This window comes from Rana temporaria, chromosome 9 (assembly GCF_905171775.1).
Source record: "Rana temporaria chromosome 9, aRanTem1.1, whole genome shotgun sequence".
In the NCBI taxonomy this organism is placed as follows: domain Eukaryota; kingdom Metazoa; phylum Chordata; class Amphibia; order Anura; family Ranidae; genus Rana; species Rana temporaria.
Genome location: NC_053497.1, coordinates 150646204 through 150659551, shown reverse-complemented (window position 1 = coordinate 150659551; position 13348 = coordinate 150646204). Strand labels below are relative to the sequence as shown.

Sequence of the window (13348 nt, the reverse complement as noted above, 5' to 3'; positions counted from 1 at the left end):
AAGTGGTATCGGGACAACCCTACATTTTGTACAATTCAGTGTTCTTCATATTTTAATTGATATACTGGTACCCGTTAGATGGCAACTCAGGGTATCAAGAGGAAACGTTCTGCATATGACGCTTCATTCAAGCTCAAAGTCGTTGATCATGCTGAGATTCACGGAAATCGAGCAGCTAGCCGAGAATTCACTGTACCAGAGACGAATGTTAGAGAATGGAGAAAACAGAAAGTCGTCCTGAAAGATATGAATAAAACAAAAAAAGCACAACGAGGGAGACAAGCCATGTACCCAGACATGGAGAAGGAACTTTATGAATGGATCATTGACCAAAGAAGTAGTGGGTACATCGTCACATCACTCCACATTAGACTTCAAGCCCAAAAGTTTTGCAAAGATTCAAACTTCAAAGCCTCTAATGGATGGACACAGAAGTTTATGAAAAGGCATGGACTTGCAATACGCCACAAAACAAAGATAGCACAGAAGCTGCCTAATGATTTAGAAGAGAAGATCGCTTCATTCCATACCTTTGTAATGAACCAACGCAAGCAGATTAATTTTGAACTTTCACAGATAGGCAATATGGATGAGACCCCCATGTGTTTTGACCTACCAGGCAACAGGACAATTGACAGCAAAGGGAAGCACACAATCCAGATTAGAACCACTGGCCATGAGAAAACTCATTTTACCGTGGTGTTATCCTGTATGGCAGACGGTTTTAAACTTAAACCAATGGTGATCTTTAAAAGAAAGACTATTCCAAAAGGAGTTAAATTTCCACCAGGTGTCGTGATCCATTGTCATCCTAAAGGATGGATGGATGAAAAGGGCATCATTTTATGGTTAAATAAAGTTTGGAATACTAGACCAGGCGCACTACTGAAGAAATCCATGCTTGTATGGGACCAGTTCCGCTCACACCTGACAGACACTGTGAAGGACAAACTGAAAAGTCTAAAAACATTTCAAGCTGTGATTCCAGGTGGACTAACCTCTATTCTTCAGCCACTAGATGTCGTTTTAAACAAACCCTTCAAAGACAGAGTCAGGGAAAAGTGGATTACCTGGATGAAATCCGACGACAAAGAATTGACTGCAAAAGGAAACCTCAAGAAACCTGACCTATCTCTCGTGACATCCTGGGTTAAAACATCATGGGAAGACATACCAAAAGAAATGGTCATCAAGAGTTTTTTGAAGACAGGCATCAGCAATAAAATGGACGGCACAGAAGACGACCTGCTGTGGGATTCAGACTCAGAAGAAAGCGAAGAAACTGGAGAAACAGATGTTCATGCCAACTGGGACACTGATGAAAAATTAACTCGAGAAGAATGGGAACAACTCTTTGGTGTATCTGATGATGAATCTGACTTTGAAGCATTTTAAATAAATATTGTTACCAGTAATTTTATTTCAGTATTGTGTTTATACCAGTTTATACCAGTTTACATTGTCAATAAATGATTTTTGGCAATTTTAATGATTTTATACCGATTTTTATTTGAAAATTAGGGGTGCGCGTTATACACGGGTGCGCGTTATACTCGAATAAATACGGTAGGTGTTTTTTTAGTGTGTTTTGCAGAAATGCACGACAGTCTATTTAACATGGTTTCCTATGGTACAAGTTCACATTAATGCTTTTGGGTCCAGTGCTTCTTTAAAAAGGGTCGGGGACTTTTGTCCTGCGATTTGCGGGTAATAGACTTCAATAAGACCGCACCGGTTCATTCATAAATTTAGCCCAAATGTATGCTGCTACATTTCTTTGGTGGAAAAAAGAAAATCTGTATATTATTATTTAGTTAGAATGAATATTATAGCATCTACAAACTATGTTATATATATTTAAAAACTGGTCAATCATGAGGTACTGACTGCCTATTTAATTTCTCGGGGCCTTAAATGCTAACACAATACAAATAGGGGGGATTTGGTAAGCGGCATGGTGATTTTTTTGAAGTACTGTAGTATTTTTTTTCCCACATTTTTTGGGGAAAATTATGAAAGTAAATAGAATTATTTTTTCACAAAATTTACATTTTGACAAAGTTTTTTCTAATACACAGCATAAGTCTACTTGCAGTTGTTTTGCTACTCCTCCCAAGTTTTGCAATACCATACCATGTGTGAGCCTTTTCCCACAACCTAGCCATGTAGAGGGACCCAATATCCAAAGAGTGCCTTCAGGCATTCTAGGGGCATAAACTATACATCTGATTTCCTGCCTAGCTATCACATTTTTGGAGGCCCTGGAGCACCCAGTATAGTGGCAACACTCATAAAATGACCACATTTTGAAACGCAAGCACCCCAACATATTTTCTAAGAGGCATAAGTCTTGACATTTGTATTTTTCTGCCACAGGTTTTTGCAGACTGTGAAAATAAAATGGAAATGTATATTTTTGCACAAAGCTGTCAATTTAGATGATACACTATCTCACAAAAGTGAGTACATCCCTCACATTTTTCAAAATATTTTATTATATCTTTTGGGAAAAAATACACTTTATTGAATTTTAATGCAAAAAAAAACACTATATATATATATATATAACTCAACTTTTTGGTATCATATAAAAGATGGTATTATACAGTACTAGTATATAGAAACCAGACATGTCAGGCTTTAAAGGAGAAGTACAGCCAAAGCTTGTTTGGCTGTACTTTTCCTGTGGATCACAGGAGTGCAGTTCATACCTGTTTTCAGCAGACAGCGGGCTGAAGTCACAGAGCTAGTCCAGGCTCGCGAGCTGCTGAGATACTAAGCTGACTGCTCCTGCTCCCTCCACAGCCCAGCACTCCAGTGAGCGTGGGGGCAGAGCAGAGAGCTGTGAGAACCGAGAGATCGGCAGTGTTCGATCGCTCGGTTCTCAGGGTTAGAGGCGCCAAGGCACAGATGCAGTATTGGATCCATGTTGCATCCACCTAGGTACAGTATGTGAGTACACCCCTCACATTTTTGTAAATATTTTATTATATATTTTCATGTGACGACACTGAAGAAATTACACTTTGCTACAATGTAAAGTAGTAAGTGTACAGCTTGTATAACAGTGTAAATTTGCTGCCCCCCTATTAATGTCTAAACCGCTGGCAACAAAAGTGAGTACACCCCTAAGTGAAAATGCCAAAATTGGGCACACTAGCTAGTTTCCCTCCTTTGTGTCATGTGACTTGTTAGAGTTACAAGGTCTGAGGATTAAATGGGGAGCAGGTGTGTTAAATTTGATGTCATCACTCTCACTCTCTAATACTGGTCACTGGAAGTTTAACATGGCACCTCGTGGTAAAAATGGCCTAGGCTATAAGAAGATTGCCAAGACCCTGAAACTGAGCTGCAGTACGGTGGCCAAGACCATACAGCGGTTTAACAGGACAGGTTTCACTCAGAACAGGCCTCGCCATGGTCGACCAGAGGTTGTGATATCATTATGTTGATGTTATCATTCTTTTGTACCTTATGATACAGTTCTTTATTATGTGCTCCTTGAAATCCAATAAAAATAAAATTTTGCAAAAAAAAAAATCCAGAGGTTGTCTTTGGGAAATAGACATATACGTCCTGGCATCATTGCTGCAGAGGTTTAAGGGGTGGCCTGTCAGTGTTCAAACCATGCACGGCACACTGCATCAAATTGGTCTGAATGGCTGTCGTCCCAGAAGAAAGCCTCTTCTATGTGTGGTGGCAAATAGGTGAGGAGTACAAAGACACGTGCATCTTGCCTACAATCAAGCATGGTGGTGGGAGTGTCATGGTCTGGGGCTGCCAACACTGGGGAGCTACATTTTATTGAGGGAATCATGGATGCCAACATGTACTTGTGACATACTGAAGCAGAGCATGATCCCCTCCCTTCGGAGACTGGGCCGCAGGTCAGTATTCCGACATAACGACCCCAAACACACCTCCAAGACGACCACTGCCTTGCTAAAGAAGCTGAGGGTAAAGGTGGTGCAATGGCCAGGCCTGAACCCTATTGAGCATATGTGGGGAATCATCAAATGGAGGGTGAAGAAGCTCAAGGTCTCTAACATCCACCAGTTCCTTGATGTCGTCATGGAGGAGTGGAAGAGGACTCCAGTGGCAACCTGTGAAGCTCTGGTGAACTCCATGCACAAGAGGAGTAGGGCAGTGCTGGAAAATAATGGTGGGCACACACAATATTGACACTTTGGGCCCAATTTGGAAATTTTCATTTTAGGGTGTACTCACTTTTGTTGCCAGCGGTTTAGACATTAATGTCTGTGTTGAGTTATTCAGAAGGGACACTACTTTACATTGTAGCAAAGTGTAATTTCTTCAGTGTTGTCACATGAAAAGGTAAAATTAAATATTTACAAAATATGTGAAGGGTGTACTCACTTTTGTGAGATACTGTATTTCTAAAACAAAGAATAGGCCCAATGTGACTCTTTCTTTTCATAAATGTAAAAGTTGTATGTGTACCCTGTGGACTCCCATATCTGACATATTTACTTGGGATATACTGTTTGATGCCCAGTCTGCCAGTAAACTAGATGGAACATTTATCAATACAGATATTTTTGGCAGGAGTATAAACCTGAGAAGTTTTTGTGGGAAAAAAATATAAGAGGACTACATTTATAAAGTTTGTTGTATGCAAGATGATTTCAGGGATTACACAGGAAAATGCCATTGAAGTGTAGAAACAACATAATTGTTCCTCTTAAAGTGAGAGCCCCACTTGTGTATATATATGTTTTGACATGATGTTTGGGTTATGCTGGCTCTGTTGACACTGTACTGATATGATGTTTGCCAGGTACTGTTGGCTGCACTGGTGACATAGTGACAGATGTTGATAGCTACACTGGTACATATGTTGATGACTGCACTGGTGACACTGTAATATGTAATGGTGGTCAAGTAGTCTTGTGAAATTGGCACAGATGCTGATAACTACACTGGTAACACTGATACAGATGGATGGCTGCACGGGTGACATTCTACTGTGTGTATATATGTTTTGACATGATATTTGGGTTATGCTGGCTCTGTTGACACTGTACTGATATGATGGTTGCCAGGTAGTGTTGTGACAGTGACACTGGTACCGATGGGTTCACTGGTGACACTGGGACAGATGTTGGATCCACTGGTGACACTGGGACAGATGTGGCTAGCAGGATCACAGTGGATGGTTGCACTGGTGTGTGACAGTGGCATTAGTGTGAACAGTGTTGTGTTTTACTGTAAAATCTCAGAAAACTTGCAGACCGGCACATATTGTTGACACTGCCCTCTGTGTGAGGGGAAGGAGAGCCACTGGTCATGTTTAACTACAGCCTGCCAGTATTGGGGCACTTTTACAGTAAATGTGAGTGGCAGCCAGGTTCCCCTCTGACTGTCCATCTCTCTGTGCTCCACATGACTCTGCTTTTTACTCCAGCTCCCTCTGTTTCTCAAACTCCTGGCTTACTGCCCCCCTTTCGAGTTTGGTTGGCAGAGCCAAGTCCCAGATGCCACAGTGACAGAATCTACTCTTCCGTTGCTAGAGGTACGCTCCAGTGCCAGCCTGAGGTTGCAGCCAGTAAGCATCCTCCTTTGGCTCTCATCCTGAGCACTGTTAATCTCCATAATGGATGGAGCAATGAGCTGTAGCCAGAATAGTGATGTTCAGCTGTGACATTTTAAGGGTTAACAGCCATGACTACATATGTACAGTAAGAAACACTACATTTCAGTGTCCCTCCATGGTCTTTTACAATAAGTACAAAAATCGTATTTGCATGATATGACAATGCCTGACATGCAGAGGTTTCAATATTTTTTTTTTCATGTCTTCCTTGCTGTGCCAATGGTGAACCTGAACAATCCAGGGGAAAAAAAACACTTGTGTTTATGCTACTAACCACTTAAGGCCTGGAAGATTTTCCCCCCTTAATGACCATGCCTTTTTTTTGTGATATGGCACTGCGTCGCTTTAACTGACAATTGCGCAGTTGTGCGACACTGTACCCAAACAACATTAAATGTTTTTTCCCCACAAATAGAGCTTTCTTTTGGTGGTTTAGGCCACTATGTATTTGTGTACATATTTTTGGTAAAGTATACATTGATTGGTTTGCAAAAAAGTTATAGCGTCTACAAAATATGGGATATATTTATGGCATTTTTTTTTTCTTACTAGTAATGGCGGTGATCAACATTTTGTTGTGGGACTGCGTAATTGCGGCGGACAGATTGGACACTTTTGACATTGTTTTGGGAACATTGACATTTATACAGCCATTGGAGCTAAAAATAGCCACTGATTACTGTATAAATGTCACTGGCAGGGAGGAGGTTAACACTAGGGGCGATCACAGGGTTAAGTGTTTCTAATTGTGGGCGGAGTGTACTGACTGGGAATAGACAGAGATCGCTGTTTCTGATCACTAGGAACATCAGATCTCTCACTAATCTCTGGTCAGAACTGGAATCTGTCTGTTTAGATTTACAGATCCCCGTTTTCGCTCTTTGAGGAGTGATCGCGGGTGGCCGTCGGACATCGCAGTCACCGACCACACACATCAGCTCTAGTCCTAAAAGCAGCCACTGTACAGCTATGGTGATTCGCGCAGGGGGGCCAACCTGCCGCTGTATAATGACAGTGGCTGGTCGGCAAGTAGTTTAAAAAGTTTTGTGTGTTTAGTGGATACGTTCACCTTTCCAGGCAGAATTTCACTTTTCATAATAAATAAAAGTGTTTTCCAATGCCATTTTTGGCCCAGACATCCCAATGTGCTTTTCTCTCACTTATCTTATCCACAGGAGGTTTAAAATCTTGTCCGTTTATCAGAATTTTTTTAATGAATTTCAGATTCCATCACTTCCTGTAGGTCCTCTCTCAGCATTCACTTCTTGAAGGCAATCTTCCAGAAGCCTTCACTTCCTTGTTGCATCACAGAAGAGGGCATGATAGGGTGTTTTTACCACGCTGGACCACACCTTCCTCATTACAATAATATCTTCCACCCACTTCCTATATTATCTGATTGTACAATCCCCTTTTGATCTGCCGTCAGCTATGTAGTACAAGGGCATGTCTGGTTTGATACAAATTGAATGGATTGTTCAGGTGGGTCATCCTATTCCGTAGTTCTGGGAAATCTGAAAGAAATTGTACAATCGGATTGCATAGTGTATGGCCATCTTTATACAAGTACATAGGAGGGAGTGGACAGGGACACTCATTTAGTCAGGCCTCGTTCACATCTCCACATAGTGAAAACTCACATTCCCACATGCGTTTGTTTTGGGTGCTTTGAAGTATTTTCCCTTGTCACACATAAAACAGCTCATTCACTTAAATGGGCTGCCACATGCACATTTTTTTGGCTTGTTTTTCCAGTGGTACATGAAGAGCAGCTCGTTGATTTTTAATGGGCTGCGCTACACATGACAAAGTAACTAATGGGACATTTTGGCGTGGTGTGAGTTGCATGTTTTCTACTGCTGCATTTTTTCACCCGTCATTTATCAATATGCGTGTTTGCTAGTGTTCGTTAACAGTTAATGACACTGAAAGCACAACTAGGTAATTTACCAAAACTATAATAGGAGGACACACCATCTATCCAGTCACTCTGTATCCAATTGAGGCAATCTCTTGCACTACAGGGGTGCCCCGTGGGCTGCATGTGGCCCCTAGGAGTTAAGCATGAGGGCCTGAACTTCTCTGGAGAGACACTGAGGAAACCAGGCAAATGCACGTGTGGAGAGATGCTGTGCTATCATAGTTGATGGGTGAAGATGTGCTAATGAGGTCAGCTGGTAAACTCCTTCCTGTGTCTTTTTGGTTTAGAAAAACAAACAAGGTGCCTCTAAGTGCAGAAGTATAAAACATTTAATATCCCCTAAAGGGGTTAAAAACACTTACAAAGTAGTGGATGAAAAAGGCATGTAGCAGGTAAGTGCGTCCAGGAGATGTTCCAGTGGCAGGGCTGTCCAAGTCTGTGATGGTAAAGCTTCCAGGGAAGTCCACAAGATAACAGCCAACTTGTGCTGTGAATGTTCTGGAAACACAATAATGCTGGAGCCTAGGGATGATGTCAGAGGAAGCGAGACAAAATCCAGCATGAAACACAAACAGGAAGTGTGTCATAGAGGCGGAACGTGTTTTGGAACAGCTCATTGGTTCCTTCTTCAGCCAGCTACCCTCTCCAACACAGACTTTATCTGTCAGGATTCAAATGCTTGGAGCGCCCTGGATATACACATGTTTTCTGTCTTTTTGGTTTCTCTGTCCTACATCTAATGTCATGATGAAGCTTTCTAAGTGATACAGCAAGGGCTAAGTTAAGACCTTGTTCTCAAAATCAAAGAAAGCTTTTATTTCTCTGCAACCAAGGTACATTAAAGGTATATTGGTACATAGGAGAGCTGGATTTTAAGGGAAAAATAAACATGTTCTGTGTGTCAGGTACTGGTATACAAACCAAATGATCTTGCATTCAAATGTGTTTGAAAAAAAAAAAATCCTCATAATAAATGTTTTCAGCACCTCTTTTATTTGGACGATATCTTGCTTTTTAAGTATATATTACTGTATTTATGAATATTCATTTTAAAATCTTTACAATCTTGCAGTTGACTGCCTGCATCCATGGATCTTCTTCAATGTTGTTCCCTATGTACTGGCAACATGTTTACATCCCAGTTCTTCCTCCGCATCTGCTGGATTACTGCTGGTAGGTCTTATTGCCTCACTCACTGTTATTTTCCCTATTAAAATTGCTATTGGGTTAGGTTGTCATGTTTTCAATTTACGTCTGAGCAAATAAAACAAGAAAAAAACACATTGGCCCGGATTCACATACATCGGCGCATATTTATGCGGGCGTAGCGTATCTAATATACGCTACGCCGATGCAGCGCACAGATGCAAGCACTGGATTCACAAAGCACTCGCTCCTAAAGATACGCTGGGTTTCCTCGGCGTAAGCCAGCGTAGGTGGAAGTGGGCATGAGCCATGCTAATGAGGCGTGACCCCATGCAAATGATGGATTGAGCGTCATAAAGATACGAATAATGTACGGCGCATGCGCCGTCCCGTGGACGCATCCCAGTGCGCATGCACAGAATCACGTCGGAACTACTCCCTAAGATACGACGGATCACTGCCTACAACGCGAAAGTAACCTACGCCCAGCCCTATTCACGTACTACGTAAACGACAAAAGATACGACGGCTTGTGTTCCCTGGTCCATACCTTTGCATGAGTTGCGCCTCCTATATGGGGAATAACTTTACGCCGGACGTACGACTTATGCAAACCGCATATATAATGCGCCGGGCGCAACTACGTTTGTGAATCGGCGTATCTTCCTCATTTGCATATGTGCATAGAAAATCTATGGGAGCGGCAAATGCGCCCAGCGTAAATATGCGCCCACGATACGACAGCATAGGAAAGTTACTTCGGTCCTATTTTTAGGCGTATCTCAGATTGTGGGCACGGCGCATAGATACGACGGCGCATACTTACACTGTGTATCTGGAGATACGTCGGCGTAAGTGCTTTGTGAATCCAGGCCATTCAGTACATCTGTGCAATACATGCACATTACCCTGTGTGTTATTACTTTTTCTCTGCAAGTACAAAAAAATACCTGTTGATCTGTCGGGTATTTAACAAGTTCCTAACTTCTGATTTGAGCTGACAATGCAGTGTCTCTGCTGCACAAAAATCGAAAACAGTCCTGCCCGGTTAGTCTTTTGCACTACAACCAGGGTCACCAAACTTTCTGAACAAAGGACCAGTTTGCTGTACACGAGGCTTTACTAGTGGCAAACTGTTGGCAGTGGGTTTAGAAAATGCCCTGGTGTCGTTAAGAGTAAATGATGCCCCATCATTGGTTTTGGTGGAAGGAATAGTGTCCTATTGATATCAGTGGGAGGAATGGTAACCCATTGTTGGTATTCAAGAAGGAATGGTGCCCCATTCGTGTCTGTGGGGGAAATGGTGCCCCATCATTGGTATCCATGGAAGGAATGGAGCCCTATTGTTGGTGTGTGTTGGAGGAATGATGCCCCATCATTGGTGTCAGTGGATGGCATGGCCCCTCAAAGGCCAAATAATAGCAAGCAAAGGGCCACAGTTTGTAGACCACTGTCTTACAACATAGTTGGGACAAGAAACCTTAATGAGATTGTTTCTACATTCAAGTAATAAATCAAAGTTTTCATCACATATATTTGCAAATACAAGAGAAGCTTTGTCAAGGCTCCTTTAAAAAGTGTGATTCCCTAAGGGCCCATTAACTGCAGCTCAGTCCACTCTGGTGAGTTAAACACATACACAATGGTCTGCACATTGGTGTGTGTTGCATTAGGATAGCTCATTCATTTGAATGGGCTGACCAATGCACCAATAACTGTGAATGCACAGTGCAACACAGGTTTGTGCATTGCTGTATGTTACACTGCAATGCAAGTGTGTTGGGGTGCAATTTAGAATGCATGACATCACATTTCATAATGTGTTACTGTACATTACTGCAGAGTACTGATGGTGTGAATGACCCCTTAAACATTCCAAGTTCCCAATACTTTGTAGAACTGACACTTTTTACATCAGGCTTTATTTATGTGAGCGACCCTGCAATAGATATGTTGGGGAATAACTCCCCTGCATTACAAACTAGTAGCAAAATAAAGTACCTAGATCACTAAATTACTGACACAAGAGAACCAGTTTCCTCAAGTGTGTTAATGTAGCTGGCTTTTGTAGAGTAAATTTGTCAAGGTGTGTTTTAAAAAAAAAAAAAAAAATCTATTCATATTGCTCTTTAAAGTGTAAGTTTACCTTTACAGAAAATCTGTAAGGTGAGCTGACCGGTCGGGCTAGGCGTGTCCTGATTGGTCGGCGCCAACCAATTAGAATACCTCCTATATATGTACCTTTACAAGATACATTTAGGAGATTAAACCGTGGGGATTTAAAATCCCCTGACCGATGAAGCGTTGTCCCGATGTGCCACAGTGAGTAATCGGGGAACTCCAGGTCAGTGGGACCGGGGGGCATTGGGAGGAGGGTCCAGTGTAAGTTCACCTTACAGATTTTCTGTAAAGGTGATCTTACCCTTTAAAGTTCAACTTCAATTCATTTTTATTTATATTTTGTTTTACATATAGTAACTTTTTTGAAGCTGTTTATTCTGGTCACATGATGTCCAGTGACACTCTTCCTCCTGAATAGGAGGTAAGCAGTCCTTAAAGATACAGGGAATGGCACCGTTTAGTGACGTGGAAGAACATTTTTGCTTACTTTTTTTGTGAGCTCAGAACAGCTCGATGACATGCTCCCAGGGCCCTGAGCATCATTCAGCCTGGAAGTGAAGTAGTGGTTGGAACCCTATAAGGTCATAGAGTGCAGGGTGAAGAGTATAAGTACTGCTATGGTTTGCTTTGAAAGAAGTGGGGGGAGATAATTTTTAACTACATTTCAATGGAGTTGGGCTTTAACCTTTTGCTGCCAGCAAAACATAAATGTGCAGCGGCAAAAAGGTTCAACTTTAAAGTGGTTGTAAACCCCTCCATATACCCCGTGAAGTGACTCGGCTTAGGTGACACACATAGATGAAACAAATCCTCCTACATAATTTGTACCTGTTTACCTGCAGTCTTATTTTCTCTAAATCCGTTCAAAGTGCAGAATTTTTTAAGCTTGCATGAGCTGTCAGAACAAAAAAAAAGGACAAAGAGCAGAAATTACACACTGCAGAGCTTAGTGAAAGCTGAAATACTAAGAGCTGATCGGAGGGAAGGGACAACCCCCCCACCTTCACACAGCACACAGGAACAGAGCCGAGGCTTTGTCCTGGACATCCCTCCCTGTCACCTTTTTGTTTTATAATTTTTTCTTGGTGTCAGAAAAACTTGTTAGAAGTGATTCATGCTGATAGCAGAGGCACAAAGCAGCAGGCATAAATTGCACTTATTGCTCTTAATTGAGGCAAGTACACACTATAGAGGAATATGCTTTGTTCATTATTCATGTCTGTTGTTTAGAATCACTTTAATGCCCATGTGCCATACATATAACTCCATGGATTCCCAAGGTTTCATTGCTACGAGGGCATGCTTCCATTGCATGCCCCCGCACATTGAGTTTACATAGACAGTGAGGCAAACTCCCAATCATGTGACCGCTGTGAAAGCCAATCAATAAACAACAACCTAAAAGGAAGGTGGGCCTGAGCAGCAAAGGGGTTAAAGTGCTCAGCTCCAGGCAACTTTTTTTTTGGGGGGGGGGTGGGGGACTTCTATCTTGTTTTCATTTCTGTCTGAAGAGTTTTTTCTCACTCTTTATCCAACTAATATGGGGTTAAAGCAAGTGATGGAACTCTCTAGTAAAGATTGCACAGTGTCAAATTTGGCTTTTTGTTTCTCCACTTTTGTGTCATACCAATACAAAAATAAATAAGCATGAGAATGGCTAAACATGTATAATTATAACAATTTTCTGGACAAAGTGGTACATAATCTGACAGATGCAGGGGTGTCAATATTTTTGACTATGGCTGTAAATAAATAGCACACTGCAGAAATGGAATTCCAAAATAAAACATAATGCAACTTTATTTAGTCAAACATTCTATCCCAGTGAGAATGTTAGTAACATCGGGAATCCTTATGTATTTTGACATTAGCCCCTGCATTCTAAAGCTGATAAATGCCAACTCTTCAATTTGACGTGTACAAGGTTACATTGAAAAAAGTCCATCTAGTTCAACCATAAAAAAAATAAAAGAATAATATCATACACCATATACCCAATTCCATACCCACAGTTAATCCAGAGGAGAGGGTTTCCAGCTCCTATTCCTACAGTTGTTTTAGGGGTGCATTGGTAATTTAAAAGGTTCTTTAACAACAAACACGTGTGATTGTATATACATTTTTCCTCTGGAAGTCACATCACCAAATCTTAGAGGATATAGCTTTTTTTTGTTTTTGTTTGATCCTTTGTAAACATGTGAAGACTTAATGGATCTTTTGTCTTATGGGGTGAACAATATTATTGCGTATGCCTATTATTAGTCATTTTGTTTTCAAAACAGTAACTGTTTAATAAAAAATAGACAAAGAAGTATTTATGGACTTGTACTAAATGCCCCCACAGCAGATGTATTTGGACTTAATATAGCAACATTGTGCAGTGATTGGGATAGAGATGCTTTTAATTGTGTGTGCTTTTAATGAGTCTAATTGCTGTGTATTGAAGAATCAACACAGCAGAGAAAAGACACGCAAGTCAAACATACGCTGCAGGATTCCTTGAGCCTGTAGATCCTTATCCTCCAGTGAGAGAGTCCGCACTGCGC

General features: G+C 41.4%; 1 protein-coding gene across 4 annotated transcripts in view; it reads left to right on the top strand.

Moving 5' to 3' along the window:
- The window catches only part of DENND1A (DENN domain containing 1A), a 1239075-nt gene that overhangs the window by 572152 nt on the left and 653575 nt on the right, over positions 1 to 13348 (top strand). For all 4 annotated transcript variants that reach the window (XM_040324851.1, XM_040324852.1, XM_040324854.1 and 1 more), the window contains exon 10: positions 8608 to 8708. In XM_040324851.1, coding sequence (XP_040180785.1) covers positions 8608 to 8708 — 101 coding nt within the window. The remainder of the gene's footprint in view (positions 1 to 8607; positions 8709 to 13348) is intronic.